At 34.6% G+C, this 19,250-nt stretch overlaps 1 protein-coding gene across 1 annotated transcript in view; it reads right to left on the bottom strand.

Moving 5' to 3' along the window:
• Positions 1 to 19,250, bottom strand: part of STAG1 (stromal antigen 1) — a 496,183-nt gene that overhangs the window by 167,386 nt on the left and 309,547 nt on the right. The window contains exon 7 of the mRNA XM_043474336.1: positions 9,755 to 9,959. Within this exon, the coding sequence (XP_043330271.1) occupies positions 9,755 to 9,959 (205 nt within the window). The remainder of the gene's footprint in view (positions 1 to 9,754; positions 9,960 to 19,250) is intronic.

Here is a 19,250-nt window from a genome sequence, read left to right as displayed (position 1 = left end):
TCCCATCTCCCTCTCCACCCGATTCCTCTGGGTCTTCCCAGCGCACCAGGCCCAAGCACTTGTCTCATGCATCCCACCTGGGCTGGTGATCTGTTTCACCATAAATAGTATACATGCTGTTCTTTTGAAATATCCCACCCTCACTTTCTCCCACAGAGTTCAAAAGTCTGTTCTGTATTTCTGTGTCTCTTTTTCTGTTTTGCATATAGGGTTATCGTTACCATCTTTCTAAATTCCATATATATGTGTTAGTATGCTGTAATGGTCTTTATCTTTCTGGCTTACTTCACTCTGTATAAGGGGCTCCAGTTTCATCCATCTCATTAGGACTGATTCAAATGAATTCTTTTTAACGGCTGAGTAATATTCCATGGTGTATATGTACCACAGCTTCCTTATCCATTCATCTGCTGATGGGCATCTAGGTTGCTTCCATGTCCTGGCTATTATAAACAGTGCTGCGATGAACATTGGGGTGCGCGTGTCTCTTTCAGATCTGGTTTCCTCAGTGTGTATGCCCAGAAGTGGGATTGCTGGGTCATATGGCAGTTCTATTTCCAGTTTTTTAAGAAATCTCCACACTGTTTTCCATAGCAGCTGTACTAGTTTGCATTCCCACCAACAGTGTAAGAGGGTTCCCTTTTCTCCACACCCTCTCCAGCATTTATTGCTTGTAGACTTTTGGATAGCAGCCATCCTGACTGGCGAGTAATGGTACCTCATTGTGGTTTTGATTTGCATTTCTCTAATAATGAGTGATGTTGAGCATCTTTTCATGTGTTTGTTAGCCATCTGTATGTCTTCTTTGGAGAAATGTCTGTTTAGTTCTTTGGCCCATTTTTTGATTGGGTCATTTATTTTTCTGGAATTGAGCTGCAGGAGTTGCTTGTATATTTTTGAGATTAATCCTTTGTCTGTTTCTTCATTTGCTATTATTTTCTCCCAATCTGAGGGCTGTCTTTTCACCTTACTTATAGTTTCCTTTGTAGTGCAAAAGCTTTTAAGTTTCATTAGGTCCCATTTGTTTAGTTTTGCTTTTATTTCCAATATTCTGGGAGGTGGGTCATAGAGGATCTTGCTGTGATTTATGTCGGAGAGTGTTTTGCCTATGTTCTCCTCTAGGAGTTTTATAGTTTCTGGTCTTACATTTAGATCTTTAATCCATTTTGAGTTTATTTTTGTGTATGGTGTTAGAAAGTGTTCTAGTTTCATTCTTTTACAAGTGGTTGACCAGTTTTCCCAGCACCACTTGTTAAAGAGGTTGTCTTTTTTCCATTGTATATCCTTGCCTCCTTTGTCAAAGATAAGGTGTCCATAGGTCCGTGGATTTATCTCTGGGCTTTCTATTCTGTTCCATTGATCTATATTTCTGTCTTTGTGCCAGTACCATACTGTCTTGATGACTGTGGCTTTGTAGTAGAGTCTGAAGTCAGGCAGGTTGATTCCTCCAGTTCCATTCTTCTTTCTCAAGATTACTTTGGCTATTCGAGGTTTCACAGCTGAATTCTACCAAAAATTTAGAGAGGAGCTAACACCTATCTTACTCAAACTCTTCCAGAAAATTGCAGATGAAGGTAAGCTTCCAAACTCATTCCATGAGGCCACCATCACCCTAATTCCAAAACCAGACAAAGATGCCACAAAAAAAGAAAACTACAGGCCAATATCACTGATGAACATAGATGCAAAAATCCTTAACAAAATTCTAGCAAACAGAATCCAACAACATATTAAAAAGATCATACACCATGACCAAGTGGGCTTTAGCCCAGGAATGCAAGGATTCTTTAATATCCGCAAATCAACCAATGTAATACACCACATTAACAAATTGAAAGATAAAAACCATATGATTATCTCAATAGATGCAGAGAAAGCCTTTGACAAAATTCAACACTCATTTATGATTAAAACTCTCCAAAAAGCAGGAATAGAAGGAACATACCTCAACATAATAAAAGCTATATATGACAAACCCACAGCAAGCATCACCCTCAATGGTGAAAAATTGAAAGCATTTCCCCTGAAATCAGGAACAAGACAAGGGTGCCCACTCTCACCACTACTATTCATCATAGTGTTGGAAGTTTTGGCCACAGCAATCAGAGCAGAAAAAGAAGTAAAAGGAATCCAGATAGGAAAAGAAGAAGTGAAACTCTCACTGTTTGCAGATGACATGATCCTCTACATAGAAAACCCTAAAGACTCAACCAGAAAATTACTAGAGCTAATCAATGAATATAGTAAAGTTGCAGGATATAAAATTAACACACAGAAATCCCTTGCATTCCTATATACTAACAATGAAAAAACAGAAAGAGAAATTAAAGAAACAATACCATTCACCATTGCAACAAAAAGAATAAAATACTTAGGAGTATATCTACCTAAAGAAACAAAAGACCTATACATAGAAAACTATAAAACACTGATGAAAGAAATCAAAGAGGACACAAACAGATGGAGAAACATACCGTGTTCATGGATTGGAAGAATCAATATTGTCAAAATGGCTATTCTACCTAAAGCAATCTATAGATTCAATGCAATCCCTATCAAGTTACCAACGGTATTTTTCACAGAACTAGACCAAAGAATTTCACAATTTGTATGGAAATACAAAAAACCGCAATTATGTTTTCTTAAACATAAAAATGAAAACTAAAAATCTGCCCTTATATTTAGTGATACCTACTATACTTTTGAAAAATATTACTGCAAACTCTAAAACTTTCATAGTGGGACAAAACTAAATTTTAAAGAGAGATATGATTATCTTCCTTTTTTAAAAATTGAAGTATCACTGATTTACCATGTTAGTTTCTAGTGTACAAGAAAGTGATTCAGCTATGCACATATATACATATTCTTTTCCATAATGTTTTATTTTTACATATAAAATATACTATGTATTTTTACATACATATTTTACATGTTTACAGAATAGTAAATATAATTCTCTATGCTATACAGTACAACCTTGTTGTTTATCTGTTTTATATATAGTAGCTTGTATCTGCAAATCCCAAATCCTAATTTATCCCCCACCTCCATTCCCAATCATACATTTCTTCTGTATGCGAGTCTGTTTCTGTTTTCTAAATAAGTTCATGTGTATCACATACCATATGTCTTTCTGACCACTAGGTCTACCCATGTTGCTGTAAATGGCATTACTTCATTATTTTTTAAGGCTGAAGAGTATTCCATTGTAATCATGTTTCTTCTTTAGTTTTGAAAAACTTATTTAAAAAAAACAAAAGGTTGACAATCTTCCACTTTACAAAGAATATTTAATAAATCTTTTGTCTCTTAAAAACCCAACCAAAATAATGAGAAAACAATTTTCATCCCCAATAAATCCAGAAAAACACTTGGAATGCCAAACCATAATATGTTAATATATGTATATGAAAAGCAGATGGATGAAGTATGCAAATCACACTAAATGATCAAAAAAGCTTGACAACTGTATTTAAAGAAAAAAGACAAAAACAAAGCAATTTTACTCTGTAGAACCCAGAAGCATTAAGGAACTGGAGAAGTACTGGCTTTTACAGAAGATGGAATGAAGTAAGGTCTAAAAACAGGAGCATTTCACAGTCTGTATAATAAGCAATTAAATCTCCACTTGAACCAAGGCAGTCATGTAATTCCTCCAACACAAACTCATCTTGGAAGTTAAAAAAGTTTATTCCCTAAAGAACATAAACAAGAGATTTGGATTCATCAGATACAGAGGAGGGATACATGTGAAGCGCAGAGTGCCCTGGGTGCTCCTTCACCCTGTATAACTCCCAAATGGTAGAGGCAACCAGACCTGAGACTGAAAGTTCCTTTTGCGAAGGAGCGGAACTTCCCCAGGGAAGATAATTATCAATACCAACCTTCTATGGTTCACAATGAAAACGCTAAGTGACCACAGGACCACCCTACAGTGATGGTCACCAAAAAGGTTAAAGTCATTGCCACTGCCTGTCAACCACAACACACAGGCAGTCAGTTCTTTAGTCTCTCATTGTTAGCAATGACTAGAGAGCCAACAGATACTGAAGGAAAGCTTCCCATGAAAGACACTGATAAAAGAGAACTGAAAAAGAGGTCAGAAGGGGCACCAAAAAAACAAAAACAAAACTTCTGAGTAATATTGCTGTTAAAGAGATAAGAGAAAATGTTTCACCCATGTTAATGTTAAAAAACGACATGGAGAATGGAAGAGAACTCTTAGAATATTTAAAATGATAATGAAAATTACCTCAATAAAGTTGAAGAAATACAAGCAAAGTGAACAAAAAGAGTAAGGAATGAAAACTAAAAGAGAAATAACAAGAAACTTAGGACTGATTCAACAGATTAATATCCAAGTAAAATATATTCAGCAGAGAGTGCCCAGAATAATGAATGGGAAATTATATATCTATATATATCAGGATATATCACCATGATATTTCATAAAATAAAGCTTCTACAGACAAGAAACAGGATCAAAATCAAAAGTTTGAAAATGTACTGGAATTCTCAACAGCAATGCTGGAAAAAGACGAAAAATTCTCAAGAAAATCTTCAGTGATGAATTCTGTACTGGGCCAACTAAACATAAGAATATAATGTATTTTTCAGGCATGTGAAATCTAAAATATATACTTTTCCAATGTTCTTTTTCTCAAGAAGCTCTCAAAAAACATGCTACCCAAAAAGAAGAGAATTTAAAAAAAAAAAAAGGCCAAGGCAAAAAGATAGGAGATCCAGCAGAAGACAAAGGATCCAGATAATGGCGAAAAGGCCACATTAGTTAAAGGACATCTAGATTTTAGAAGATGAGGCTGCTATATTAAACATAATTATAAAAAATTAAAAGCACAGAAAACGCATTCCACAAAATTGATTATAATATCGTATTATCTGTTTAAAAATAAAAAATCCTCATGTATGTGTATCCGAGAAAAAAGCTAAAAGGAAACATCAACATGTCACGGCAGCATTAAGAAGCAGTATGGTTATGGCAGAAATGGTATCATTACGGCTGATTCTTACTTTTGCACTTTTCTCCTTTTCTGAATTCGTTAAGTTGTATATGTAATTTTGTATGCACAGAAAATGTTCACACATGTAATATGAAAGAATTAATGGAAAATCTACAAGATTTTCTCAGTTTCTCTGCCCTCTTTAGAGCCAAACCAAGGAAGCTTTGTCATTCTATCATAACATCAGACACTTACTTAATGACTTGTATACGTGAAACATTTAACACAAATTATTTCATTTAAGCCTCACAACACTCCTAATAAAATGGGACTATTCATATCAACATTATACAGATGAGGAAAGTAAGGCACCGGAGTTATGTAACTTGTCCAAGGTCACTAAGTTGACATAGAAAGGACATGCTTATAAAATGATTTTAAAAATCATAACTTCATTACAAAAACTAGCTCCCAAAAGAAAACTAACTTTTGTACCTGGTGACAGAAAATAAGAGATAATTCTAAGAAAATGATACTTCTTCATTACTCTAATTATCTATATTTAGACTTGAAAGAGCAAATTACATTTAAAATTTTACTATATTTTATGTATACAGTTACATGATATATAGTGGCACTTGTAGATTTGGTCAATTATTGGGCATTAATCCTAGAATACCAGAAGTCTACCATATAGAAATTCATATCCCGTTTGGTTAAGAGTCATAAAATAGCTACTGAATTTAATAAACAGAATTTGGCATTGAAGAGCCAAAAGATAGATAAAATGGAAGTGCATACTGTTAGTTTCCCTAATAATAGTTTTGGCAAGATCTGTTTATTTACATGTTTGTTTCTGATTTCCCCATCTCTAATGTCTTCTATTACTAAAATAGTAGATGTTCAATAAATTCTGAGGGAAAAAGACATGAATGAAGGGAAACACTGCAAATACTACTGGCTCCTTTTGTAATTACAGAATAATAGCACTAGTTTACTAAATGTCAGGCACCATTCAGGCTTTCCTAATTTCTTTTAATGAAAGAGTTATCAACATCTTTCCCATTTTGCATATGAAGAAAATGAGGCCAAATAAATTATGGACTTGTCAAAATTACCCGATTAGTAAAACGCAGAAAAGGATATGTATGCAGACAATCTGGTTCAGAACCCATTCTATGAACCCTATATTATATGGTTTCAGCAACTGAAAGCCAAAGAAAAGACATCAATTTACTGAGACAAGATTATTTTTGGTCTATGACAGGAGAACAAAGAAATTTCATATAACAAAACCCACTGCAATGTTGTGAAGTAATTAGTCTCCAACTAATAAAAATAAATGAAAAAAAATAAATAAATAAAACGAAAGCTGGATAGAGAAAAAAAAAATCAGCCATATACCAACATAATGATGTTAAACAATGAGATATAAAAGAAATGTTTACTTCCCCAAGAGTCTGAGAGGCACCCATTATTGTTAAATAGTGATAACCTTCCAGCATAATGAAGTCACCTATCATATGATGATTTTAACCATATTTTCTAATTGTTCCATAATTCATGTTACAAAAAAATGGAACAGAATCAATCGCCATGTTGTTATTAATAAAATTCTGTACTGTTAATCCCCCTTTGTTCAAATTGGCATTTTTACCTTAGAAGCGAGACATAGCCATTATTAATCTATTTCTAATGCAGAAAATTATGTAGTTGAGAAAAAAGCAAAAAATAAAAAAGGTAAGCCAACATTATTCATCTTGCTCTCTAACAAAATTTTAAAGTTAATTTCTAAAGTGCTGGCATAGATTAAAACAGCAAATGACTGAGTATAATATAACTATAAATCTGAAAAATAGATACTTTGAGAGTAGAATTATCTTTATAATACCAAAGAACAAAGTGGTAAAACAAAGGGAATCCTACTTATTTTTGATCTGGAGGAGAAAAACATTTTTTTAATGAAAATTTCACGAAATTGGAGAAAGAAAATATGGCCAATCTCAGATTGTAAATCCACCAAAATATTACTTATATATATTAATTCCACAAACTATGTTCTAATATGCCTTAACTATTTAGCTATCTATTTATCTATCTATGTAGCTTCACAACGAAGGCACTTAACTATGAAGATTGTTAATGAAAAGTTTACTACAAAGTAAAGCTTCTTTATTGAAGATAAATCAGACAAACAAGAGAGTATGCTTTACAAGTACAATTAAAAGAATAGAAAAAAAATAAGGAAAATGTAATATAAAATCTAATTGTTAACAGTTTGTTTCAATTTAATGGTAAAAAGAATTCCAAAAATAAAAGGGAAAGTTCAATTTATCACGACTAGAAAATGAAAGTACTTCTACCTGAAGAATAGACAAACCTGAAAAATTACAAAATGGTGAAAAATTTTAATAAAAATGTGGCAAAAATATACAATTAAATGCAATGCATAAACACTAACAAATTGGGACACACTATTAATTAACAAGAAAATGGGATATTGGTAAACAGATTAAAAGTACTACTGATAAGACCACTGTGATGACTTATGAAGCTCTAAAACTTATCTTGTCTGTACCCTAGAAAACAACTAACCTGATTGTCTCTCTTCTCAGCTAAGATATAAGCAATGTCAAGGAGCATTTTATTCCAAAGCCGATAATCATATCTGGCCATAACTGCCTTGTAACTGTCCATGCACATAGTCTTTGAAGCAGAGGATTAAATGTTCCTGACCATTTTATCTAGTCCCCAAGACTCGTCCTGCAAAGTGAATAAAAATGATTATCTTTAAATCTATCCCTCATACACATACCATAAAAGAAAAAAAGGGTGGGGGGGAGAACCAGAAAGAGATCAAAGATGAAAAGAAAATAATCCTTGAAAAGATGGAAATTATTATCCAGCCTGAAATTAAAATTCTCAGCAAGATTCCCACTTTGCTGAAGGGTAGGACTGGTGTCTCACTTTTTATGAAAGTGAACTTTGGAAGACATGATCATTAATGTACACAGAGAAATTACATAGTATTCTGAAGTAAATTTGAGAATAACTTGAAAAATAGGTTAGCTTTTGAAAAATAAGGATAAACATAACATTGATCTCCTATTTTTCTTGGTACAATGCATCTGAAAAACAGCTAAATAAATGGGAGTTGCTGTACACAGACAGAAGAATGATAGATGAAAAGTAAATAGAAAATATAAAAGAAAAAAGTACCTATAAAGGGCAGAAAATAATAAAAGTCATGAAATTAGAAAAAATATATATTATCAGGTAACTTTTAAGTAATAAGTAGTATATTTATAGTACCTTGTCAAAAAAGCTACAACTTGGTACAAAGTCTCTCAAAACACAGAATAAAATGTGCTTGATGTTTGTTCTATACAGGAAATTTTCTCAACAATAAACTGTGATTTTATCTTTATAAAGAAGATAAAATTAAGTAAAAGATCTTCCTCTTTACCTAATAAATAGGAAAGGGACACACTCTCAAAAGAATAACTGTGTGTCATGTTTGTTCCATATAGAATTGCAACTAAGGGAATAAGGGACACTAATAATATAGATTAATCACATTGAATAGGGAAGGAAAAGAATTGAAAAAAAAAAATGGAAAAAAGGCAGATGATGCTATATGAAACTATCACATTGGCTTTAGCCAACAGGTTAAACAAGAAAATGATAAAACTTTAAATCTAGGATTTGTAATGCACACTGCCCAAAGTAACAGCATCAGTTAGAAATCTGCTAAACTTGGGGGCTAGGCCACACAGTCTGTTTCAGTAAGGCCTGGAGGTGATTCTGGTGAATGCGGAAATTTAAGAATCAATGTATTTAATAACTTACATAAATGAGAAATTTAAATTCAAAATAAAATGCAGTTAATTATATTAAATCTCATTTTTTCATGGTAATGTGTATAAGTTGAATACAGTCAGTTATTGCTACTAAAAGGAATGTAATTTGGGAATATTTAAATACATGTTTAGGCAAACACACAGTTTCTTTGTAAACATACACATATATATAAGAGAAAAAGAAGTCATTTAGTCATTTTAGGTAAACACAGTTACCTAATGTTGAAAACTTTAGAACAGCTAAATTAACAAAATTATCTTGTTACAGGAAAACAAGGGGAAAATGAATATACTTGACTCAGAAGTTATATAGATAATTCTAAAACAGAAGCAAAAGGGAAAATGATAATCCATCAGGTCTTCAGGACTTAGTCTACCTACTTGAACTGATTTTACAAACACTACATTTAAGTGATTATACCACTAGGAATAGAAAGAATCCTAGCTAGGTCACAATTACCTATTACAATTAAATGGAACTGTTTAAAAATATATATATATACACAAATATTTACACATTTATGTATAGTAACAATGAAACCATGTAATGAAGTAGGAAAAAACCTGTGAATTTGGAATTTCAACTATTATTTGGTTTTATCAAAGAATATGGCCCACTGGACTCCTAGAGCTTATTTGGTTATAAAATAAAAATGCAAGAAAATAACTATGTATTCAGAAAGAGATTTGATAACATTCGTCAGAAAATTTCAATTTTCATTCTCAAGACTATCAAATCTCAGTTATCAAAATAAGCACAAGTTTCAGCCCAACAGAGAATACAAACCATTCATGTGAATTTTGGAGAAAACTGTTTTCCAAGAGCAAAGTAATTATTTTAAATTAATATTTAATCTAAATAAAGCTCAACTAGAATGGAATATATTTAACAAAACTAAATGAAAAGGAAATAAAGTGTTAGTTACTTACCAGCAAGAGTACTTGTATGCCTAAAAGCTCTGACCTGGGAGTCTGACAAACCAGTCAAAAGTGAGATTACTGTGTCCATCATATACTCATCATAAATTATGCTATATTGACACTGTCGAATCAGGACTCCAATAAATTCACAAAAGTTTGAACGGAATTTTTTCCACTGAGGTCCAGGCATGGTGAGGGGATAATCACCACTGTCCTAAAAGGGATAAAAAGAAAAAAGAACATATTAAATATGATATATGACATCCAGTTCGATCTCTTTTTCCTCCTACTGGAAAAAGAACATTTTCTCTCAAAGTAGATGTGGACAGATATCAAGAGGTACATGATGGCTTTCTCTTTTTTGCTTCTTTTGATCTGCCCCAACTAAATAACTGTTAATGTGTTCAAAATTATTATTCACAACCAGTATTTAATTCATTATTCTAAGCCATTCATTCAAAATAATAGTTTAAGTTTTGTTGTACTTGGGAACTAGTTGAGGTAATTTAAAATAAAGAAGAAAACAAAAACAGAAAGAAGTTTAACTAGAAAGGATTACTTGCTACTGAATTCAGATCAAACTAATCATGATATGTGTGACAGCACTTTTCAATTATTTTAAATAAGACACCTTAAAGAGTTAAGAATTTCAAGAGTATAACCAACTTCCCACATCTGAAATTTCAACCCTATTTCTTCCAATTCTACTATGAACTTTCATTTAACTCTATAGTTTATGCACTGAATTTATTAACTTTTCAAAGAAAAAGCCTACCATGGGCTCTTGGTATCACCAGATTGTGTCATCTTATTTAAAATACAAAACTGACAGCTGAATCCAGCAGAGGTTTCCCACTCTAGCCTAAAACATTTTGGAAATGGAAATTCACAAGGCAAAGAGTGAGAATTTCTGTGAACTTCGTTATCTGACTATTCTCAATTTGTGGCTAATTTGTTTTTTCCAGGCCAAAACGCGGCTAGGAAAATTGGATACAAATGAGGTCTTGAGCTCTGCTGGTGTCCCACAAAAGAGTACTGAGATACTTACAACAGCAAAGAATCTGAAAGAATCTCAAGAGCCTGGAACAGAAAGAAGGGGAAAGCGTGGCACTTAGTTAAATACCCCACAAAAAAAGTTAATTTTGGTATTACATGATTGCTACATGGAATACTATGCTCTATCAGTTCAGTTCACTTCAGTCGCTCAGTTGTTTCCGACTCTTTGCAATCCCACGGACTGCAGAACGCCAGGCCTCTCTGTCCATCACCAACTTCCGGAGTTTACTCAAACTCACGTTCATTGAGTTGGTGATGCCATCCAACCATCTCACCCTCTGTCGTTCCCTTCTTCTCCCACCTTCAATCTTGCCCAACATCAGGGTCTTTTCCAATGAGTCAGCTCTTTACATCAGGTGGCCAAAGTATTGGAGTTTCAGCTTTAACATCAGTCCTTCCAGTGAACATCCAGGACTCATCTCCTTTAGGATGGACTGGTTGGATCTCCTTGCAGTCCAAGGGACTTTCAAGAGTCTTCTCCAACACCACAGTTCAGAAGCATCAATTCTTCAGCACTCAGTTTTCTTTATACTCCAACTCTCACCTCCCTACATGACAACTGGAAAAACCATAGCCTTGACTAGACAGACCTTTGTTGACAAAGAAACGTCTCTGCTTTTTAATATGCTGTCTAGGCCGGTCATAACTTTCCTGCCAGAGTAAGCGTCTTTTAATTTCATGGCTGCAGTCACCATCTGCAATGATTTTGGAGCCCCCCAAAATAAAGCCTGCCACTGTTTCTCCATCTATTTGCCATGAAGGGATGGGACCAGAAGCCATGATCTTAGTTTTGTGAATGCTGAGCTTTAAGCCAACTTTTTCACTCTCCTCTTTCACTTTCATCAAGAGACTAATTCTTCATTTTCTGCCATAAGGGTGGTGTCATCTGCATACCTGAAGTTAATTGATATTTCTCCTAGCAATCTTGATTCTAGCTTGTGTTTCTTCCATCTCAGCGTTTCTCATGATGTACACTGTGTTAACATTATGTTAAGTAATCAGGTTGACAATATACAGCCTTGACGTACTCCTTTTCCTATTTGGAAGCATTCTGTTGTTCTCTGTCTAGTTCTAACTGTTGCTTCCTGGCCTGCATACAGGTTTCTCAAGAGGCAGGTCAGGTGGTCTAGTATGCCCATCTCTTTCAGAATTTTCCACAGTTTATTGTGATCCACATGATCAAAGGCTTTGGCATAGTCAATAAAGCAGAAATAGATGTTTTTCTGGAACTCTCTTGGTTTTCCGATGATTCAGTGGATGTTGGCAATTCGATCCCTGGTTCCTCTACCTTTTCTAAAACCAGTTTGAATATCTGGAAGTTCACGGTTCACGTATTGTTGAAGCCTGGCTTGGAGAATTTTGAGCATTACTTTACTAGCGTGTGAGCTGAGTGCAATTGTTTAGTAGTCTGAGCATTCTTTGGCATGGCCTTTCTTTGGGATTGGAATGAAAGCTGACCCCTTCCAGTCCTGTGGCCACTGCTGAGTTTTCCAAATTTGCTGGCATATTGAGTGCAGCACTTTCACAGCATTATCTTTTAGGATTTGAAATAGGTCAACTGGAATTCCATCACCTCCACTAGCTTTGTTTGTAGTGATGCTTCCTAAGGCCCACTTGACTTTACATTCCAGGGTGTCTGACTCTAGGTGAATAATCACACTATTGTGATTATCTGGGTCGTGAAGATCTTTTTTGTACAGTTCTTCTGTGTATTCTTGTCACCTCTTCTTAATATCTTCTGCTTCTGTTAGGTCCCTACCATTTCTGTCCTTTATTGAGTCCATCTTTGCATGAAATGTTCCTTTGATATCTCTAATTTTCTTGAAGAGATCTCTAGTCTTTCCCATTCTATTGTTCTCTATTTCTTTGCATTGATCCTTGAGGAAGGCCTTCTTATCTCTCCTTGCTATTCTCTGGAACTCTGCATTCAGATGGGTGTATCTTTCCTTTTCTCTTTTGCTTTGGCTGCTTCTTTTCACAGCTATTTGTAAGGCCTCCTCAGACAGCCATATACGCTCTATAAGCTCCATATAAGCTCTCTTAAGCTCTATAGGAGACCAAAAAGGAACTGAAGGGGCTGGCTCAATCTTCCCAGCTCTTTAGACTGGGGATGTGGAAACACAGATTGCAGAGGGTAGCAGGATGGAAAGGCAAGGTATTTCTCAAAGGTATCTCTGAAGGCTGCCTGGTGCTTCTATTTCACAAAAGCCTACCAGGGGAGAGTTTCTTTTGCTTTGTACCAACTGTGAAAGTCAACCACTTAGAGCTCATAACCTGACCTGGGCCCCAAGGAAACAGAAAGAAAATAATCTTTCTATTCAGGTCCAACAGCAAGAAGAAAGGAAGCCCAAAAAATGAGCATTTAGGAAAATCTAAATAAAAAATAAGTATACTTCAAAGATTCAAATGTAGTAGAAAACAAACAACTCTAGAGAACTTATATATATATATATATTTGTATTTATTTTGAAGTATAATTCATATATAACATTAGTTCCAGGTATAAAATATGATTCAATATCTGTATATATTTTAAAAAAATCACCACAATAAGTGTAGTTATTATCTGTTACCAGGAACAGTTACAAAACTTTTTGTTTTTCTTGTGGTAAGAACTATTAAGATCTATTCTCTAAGCAACTTTTCAATATGCAATAAAGTATTAATAACTATCGTCACCATGCTTTACATCCCCAGGACTTATTTCATTACTGGAAAATGTATATCTTTTGACCCCCTTCACCCATTTTGTACATCGCTCCACACTGACAAACACTAACATGTTCTCTGTATCTATGAGCTCAGCGTTTTTCTGTGTTGTTACTGTCTTTTTTTCACATATAAGTGGGATCATATGGTATCTGTCCTTCTCTGACTTATTTCACTTAGTGTAATGACCTCAAGGACCACCCATGCTGTCACAAATTCCAAGATTTCCTTTTTTGAACTACTGAATACTGTTTCTTGTGTGTGTGTACATACCATACTTCCTTTACCATTCATCCATATTTGGCTACTGTAAATAATGCTGCAATTAACATTAGGTTGCATATATCCAAAATACTTTATTTCTTTAGGAACTCAATTGATGAACTGAAGGAAAGGATGGTCAATGACAGTAGTTACACTAGTAGCCTAGAAAATAATACCCTGGATAGGACTTGTGGAAACAATCTTTTAAAATGGACAAAGTTGGTTACTATGACCTCTTCAACCATTGCCCTTTCCTTTTTCACTGGATTTAGTACTGATATTCAACAGCCATTTTGTAACGATGAGGGGACATGAGACGGGTGCTCAGGGCTGGTGCACTGGGATGGGGAACACATGTAAATCCATGGCTGATTCATGTCAATGTATGGCAAAAACTCCTACAACATCGTAAAGTAATGAGCCTCCAACGAATAAAAATAAATGGAAAAAAAAATTCATATTGAAAAAAAAAAAAGATTCCTAGAGAGAAAGATGGAAAAAGTATAAGTTTTGCTCTGTTAAGGTGTAATACTAACCATGCTTTGTCTACTTGCAGATTAATTTTGTGTGAGACAAACTCCTGTGAATTTGAGCCACTACTAATCAGATTTTCTGCTACAAATAAATTCATTTCTTTTGCAGCAGAATTATGAGCAGTGGGGAAAGATAACTCAATAGTTTTGGTACAATACAACTGGCTTTTCATTAGAAAAACATTAGATATCGCTGTACCTTATACCAAATTAAATTCCCAATGAAATAAAAATACTCAACAAAAAGAGAAATAGAAGAAAATATGGGAGAATATTCTCAGAGTGGGTCTTTTTTTCAAGAATATTTAAAAAGTCAGAAATCATAAAGTATTAACAAATTTAAAAAAAAGAAGAACCAAGAAATTCAATCAACATAAAAGTAACTTTTTGCATTAAAAAAACACAACACTAAAAGCAAAGTCAAAAGAGTAACAACAGGGTTTAGCCTCCACTTACAATATAAAATGCTACCAACAATGAAAATAGCTTAATCAACATAAAAAAATTATAGTTTTTCTTAATCCCATCTTGAGCTGAAGTAACTTGAACTTCAAAGAATAAGTTTTCCAAGAAAAGATGAGCCACACAAACTACCACCTATAGCAGAATCCAGGAAGAAAAGGTTCCGTGATAAAAAGAGGTAAGAAGAAATCGGGCAAAATGCTAACAAATGTCAAAGACCAAGTGTGGGCCAACTTGCCAGTGTGGAATGACAAAGAATTTACACTCACTCCAAATCTCTTTTTATCAGTTGACCACAGGTTTCAACCAGGTATTAAAAGCCTGAGACAGCAGAAAAGACAGAACCTATTTTGATGCAGGCCTACAGAGGATGATCCTCAATTGCCATGGGAAAGGTAAGACTTACAGCTCACTTCTCTAGACCTTTCTCCCTGAAAAGCCAGAAACCTTAATCTTGTGGGGGAGGGTCAGTAAATGGATTCACCATCATGGCACAGCAGAACCCACTATAGCTAAGAGAAGAGTAGAAAAAAGAATCCTATAGTACATATAAAGATGAGAAAAATAAGTTCTAAAGAACCTGTCCCAGATCACACAGCTACAAGTATCCTCTGGTTCTGGGTTTGTAAAATCCATGTATTCTCTATTCTACAATGGAGCTTCACCTGGTTTACTCCAGTAGCCTTAGAGGACAGAAACGCTGTTTAGTGAATACTCTTTCAAAGGAGAAAAACTCTGTTTTTGCTGCCAAACGGAGAGACAAAAAACTAATGAAAACATCTATTTTGGAAGTTCTGGGAACACTGATGGGTATGGGTAGGTAAGGGTGCCAAGCTTCAGAGACAAAAGAGTCAACAATAAGAACTAATAAGATTGTGAAGTTCTAACTGGGATTAAAATAAGAATCTTAAAAGATAAGAGGTCCACTGCAAGGATAAACTCATGCAGCTAGCAGAGGTGGAAGGCTAACTGCCTAATTCCTAAGACTTTGGTATTTGGGAACTCAATGTGGTCACAAATTACAAACATTTAAAGAGACAAAACATTTTCTAAGAATAAACCCAAGAGATTTGATTTTTAACCCAGCTGATGGACATTGTTATAAAAAAGTTACCTATTTTTGGTAAAACATAGCTTTTGGTTACCTAATTTCAACAGACTTTGCCCGAGGATATGTACCACTATTGCGTAAATCAATGATTTGCAAACAACTGTTTGGAGAAACTATCCATCCATCCACTCACTTATCCATTCATACCATTTATTAAGCAACAAATAAGCTCTGGCACTATACCAGGTCCTCAGGCATACAAAGATGAGCAGAACAAGGATATTCTTCTAAGAATTTCTACTGTATATTTTTTTACAGCTTTATTAAGATATAATTGATATATGACACTGTGTAAGTTTAAGTTATACAACATGTTGATTTAATACACATATATTGTAAAGCTTATCACCACTGAATTAGTTAACACCTCCATCCTGTTACTTTTTGTATGTGTGACAAAAGATTTAAGATCTTCTCTCTTAGCAAGTATGCAACACGTACTACTGCTGTACATTAAATCATTAGAACTTATTCATCTTGTAAGTGGAAATTTAAACTCTTTTATCAACTTCTCCCCATTTCTCCAATTCCCTAAAGAAACTACTTTCACTGATAAGATGAACACATTAAAAAAACTGTAAAAGAATTTATACAATAAAAGGAACTTGACAAGGGAATGTAGTACTTAGAAAGGAATGTCAATTCTCTGCAGAAGCAACTGGACAGAGAAAACAGGGTCAACACCTTTTCAAGGCAATAACAACAGCAAAGGTCTATAAACAAAAGTACAACAATGGGAGTATAGAACTGCATTACATTTGGAATCTAAACCAGATTCTGTAACCAAGAAGAAAGATGGGGCTGGATCAAAGAAAGGTAAGGAAGCCAAACTTTACTTTGGAGAAAACAGGTGGTCACTGAATTAAAAAGCAGAGACATTACTTTGTCAACAAAGGTCCACCTAGTCAAGGCTATGGTTTTTCCAGTGGTCATGTATGGATGTGAGAGTTAGACTATAAAGAAAGCTGAGCACCAAAGAACTGATGCTTTTGAACTATGGTGTTGGAGAAGACTCTTGACAGTCCCTTGGACTGCAAGGAGATCCAACCAGTCCATCCTAAAGGAAATCAGTCCTGATTATTTACTGGAAGGACTGATGCTGAGGCTGAAACACCAATACTTTGGCCACCTGATGCGAAGAGTTGACTCATTTGAAAAGACCCTGATGCTGGGAAAGACTGAAGGCAGGAGGAGAAGGGGACGTCAGAGGATGAGACGGCTGGATGGTATCACCGACTCAATGGATGTGAGTAAACTCCAGGAGTTGGTGATGGACAGGGAGGACTGGCGTGCTGCAGTCCATGGGGTCGCAAAGAGTCAGACACGACTGAGCAACTGAACTGAACTGAACTGAAGGATGTTCATCAACAGCTATGAGCTTTAAAAATGTATTTTTGGTTCCAATGTGAAAAATAGAGGAAAAGGTGAAGGAAATGGAGCAAAGGTGACTCTCCACTGCAGTCAATCAAAAAACAAAAGTGTGAGGGGAGAGGCCGTTTAATATAGTAAGAATATTGACAGACAAAATGGGAGGGATGTGATGAATATTCGAAAATTAAAGAAACAAAATCTACTGAAGTAAAGTGAGTAATGGACAAAAATGACTTTCTGTTTCTGGGTGGAACCTGTTTCCTTACAACAAGAAACAAAGAATTCTTTTACTCCCTGACTCCTGCAGAAGGCATAACACTTTTAAGAATGCCTAATGAGTATATCCCATAAGAAGAGACGAACACCCTTTAATTCATAAGTGATTGATAGTGAATATTCTATTTTTAGATATCACACCACACTGGTATCTACAGTCAAAATACATACAAAATTTCTGGAACACGCTGTCAATGGATGCTAAAACCATTCAGAGGCAAGTTGACATAAGCAGAATGTTAATAAAGTGCCAAATAATTTGAGACTTGAAAAGGGAAAAGTAGTTTCACAGAAAGATTCAACAGTTATTACCTTAAATTAAACAAGAGCTCAATCAGAATAATAAGTGGGCAACCTGACATTATGATCTACCTACTGTGACAAAATGTATACAGCATCACCTATGAAATTATCTTTCCAGAGAATGTAAATATAATTTAATGAAGTCGCTAGTCCTAACTTTCAGATACAAAATAGAGGCTATATTTTAGGAGGCTATACTATAGGAATAAATTAAATGATACCATGGTGGGAAAACAAGTAAAAATGTGAGGTATTTTTTTAGATGACAACTAAGTTGTCATCTAAAAGTTAATGTAATGCAAATAACAAAAAAAGTGGAGGAACTATTTCATATTTAAAAAGTCCTGAGAACACAACAATCAAGTGCAGTATTTAAATCAGTGGGCTTTACTTCACTGTTGTCTAACATTCTAGTTATGCTTCTATCAAGGGGCTATTTGCCCTTATTGTTTTCTCTTCCCCCAGATAAATGCCTGGATGTTCCATCACCTCCTTCAAGTCTTTATTTAAGGTTACATACTTACAGAGTTTTTCTGATCATCCTATTTAAAATAATCCTTCTCTTCCTAATTTCTTTGGTCTTCTCTGATTTATTATTCTGCACAGCATTTATTATCATTTGTCATACCCTTTTGCCTAATATATAGCCATTCATTAGCTTTTCCCCTGAATAAAATGAAACTTCCAATGAAGACTGGGATTTTGGTTTATTCAGTGCTATATCTTTCATGCTTGGCATGGTTAATAGACAGTCACATATTTCTTGGCAGAACGAATGAATTACCTCAAAAATGATACTGTCAAAATGCGCCTAAAATAATGGTAAACGTTATCTAAATGATCCCTATCAATATTTTCCTTAATCACAATCTTTGATTAACTTTTGTTTCTTTAGCCATAGACAGAAATGAGGAAAATATATAAAGTCAAAGCAGCAATGGGACTACCAATATCGCTCCTTTTAAATATGTCCTGCTATCAGTGATTCAAGTGAAGTGCTATCAAACGTCTGGCCTCTACTCCTATCCATGCATCGTCACAAACATTTCATGAGGCATGGTAAATGATTAATGGGTTTTTAAGAAAAAACAATGCTTACAAACTTCAACACATTGATTACCTCTGATGAGAAGCATTTAAGTAGTATTAACAGTTCAGTTCTTAAGCTGAGGGTGGGAGATTTACATATCTTACACATTAAGTACATTTTTTGGTATGTATCAAGTGACATATAATTTCTTTAGGTGGATGCATTAAAAAGTGTTTGAAACTATCCACATCAACATCTTTGAGTTCCTAAAATCACTAGAAGAAATCCCAAATTCTGGGCTATCATTATCTAAATTATCACAATGTCACAGTCTGTGTTTAACATCTGTGAATTTATATGTCACAGTGACCAGTAGAGTTCTTCATCTTA

Source organism: Cervus canadensis, chromosome 7, assembly GCF_019320065.1.
Source record: "Cervus canadensis isolate Bull #8, Minnesota chromosome 7, ASM1932006v1, whole genome shotgun sequence".
NCBI lineage: Eukaryota > Metazoa > Chordata > Mammalia > Artiodactyla > Cervidae > Cervus > Cervus canadensis.
This window is presented reverse-complemented; position numbering and strand designations above follow the sequence as displayed.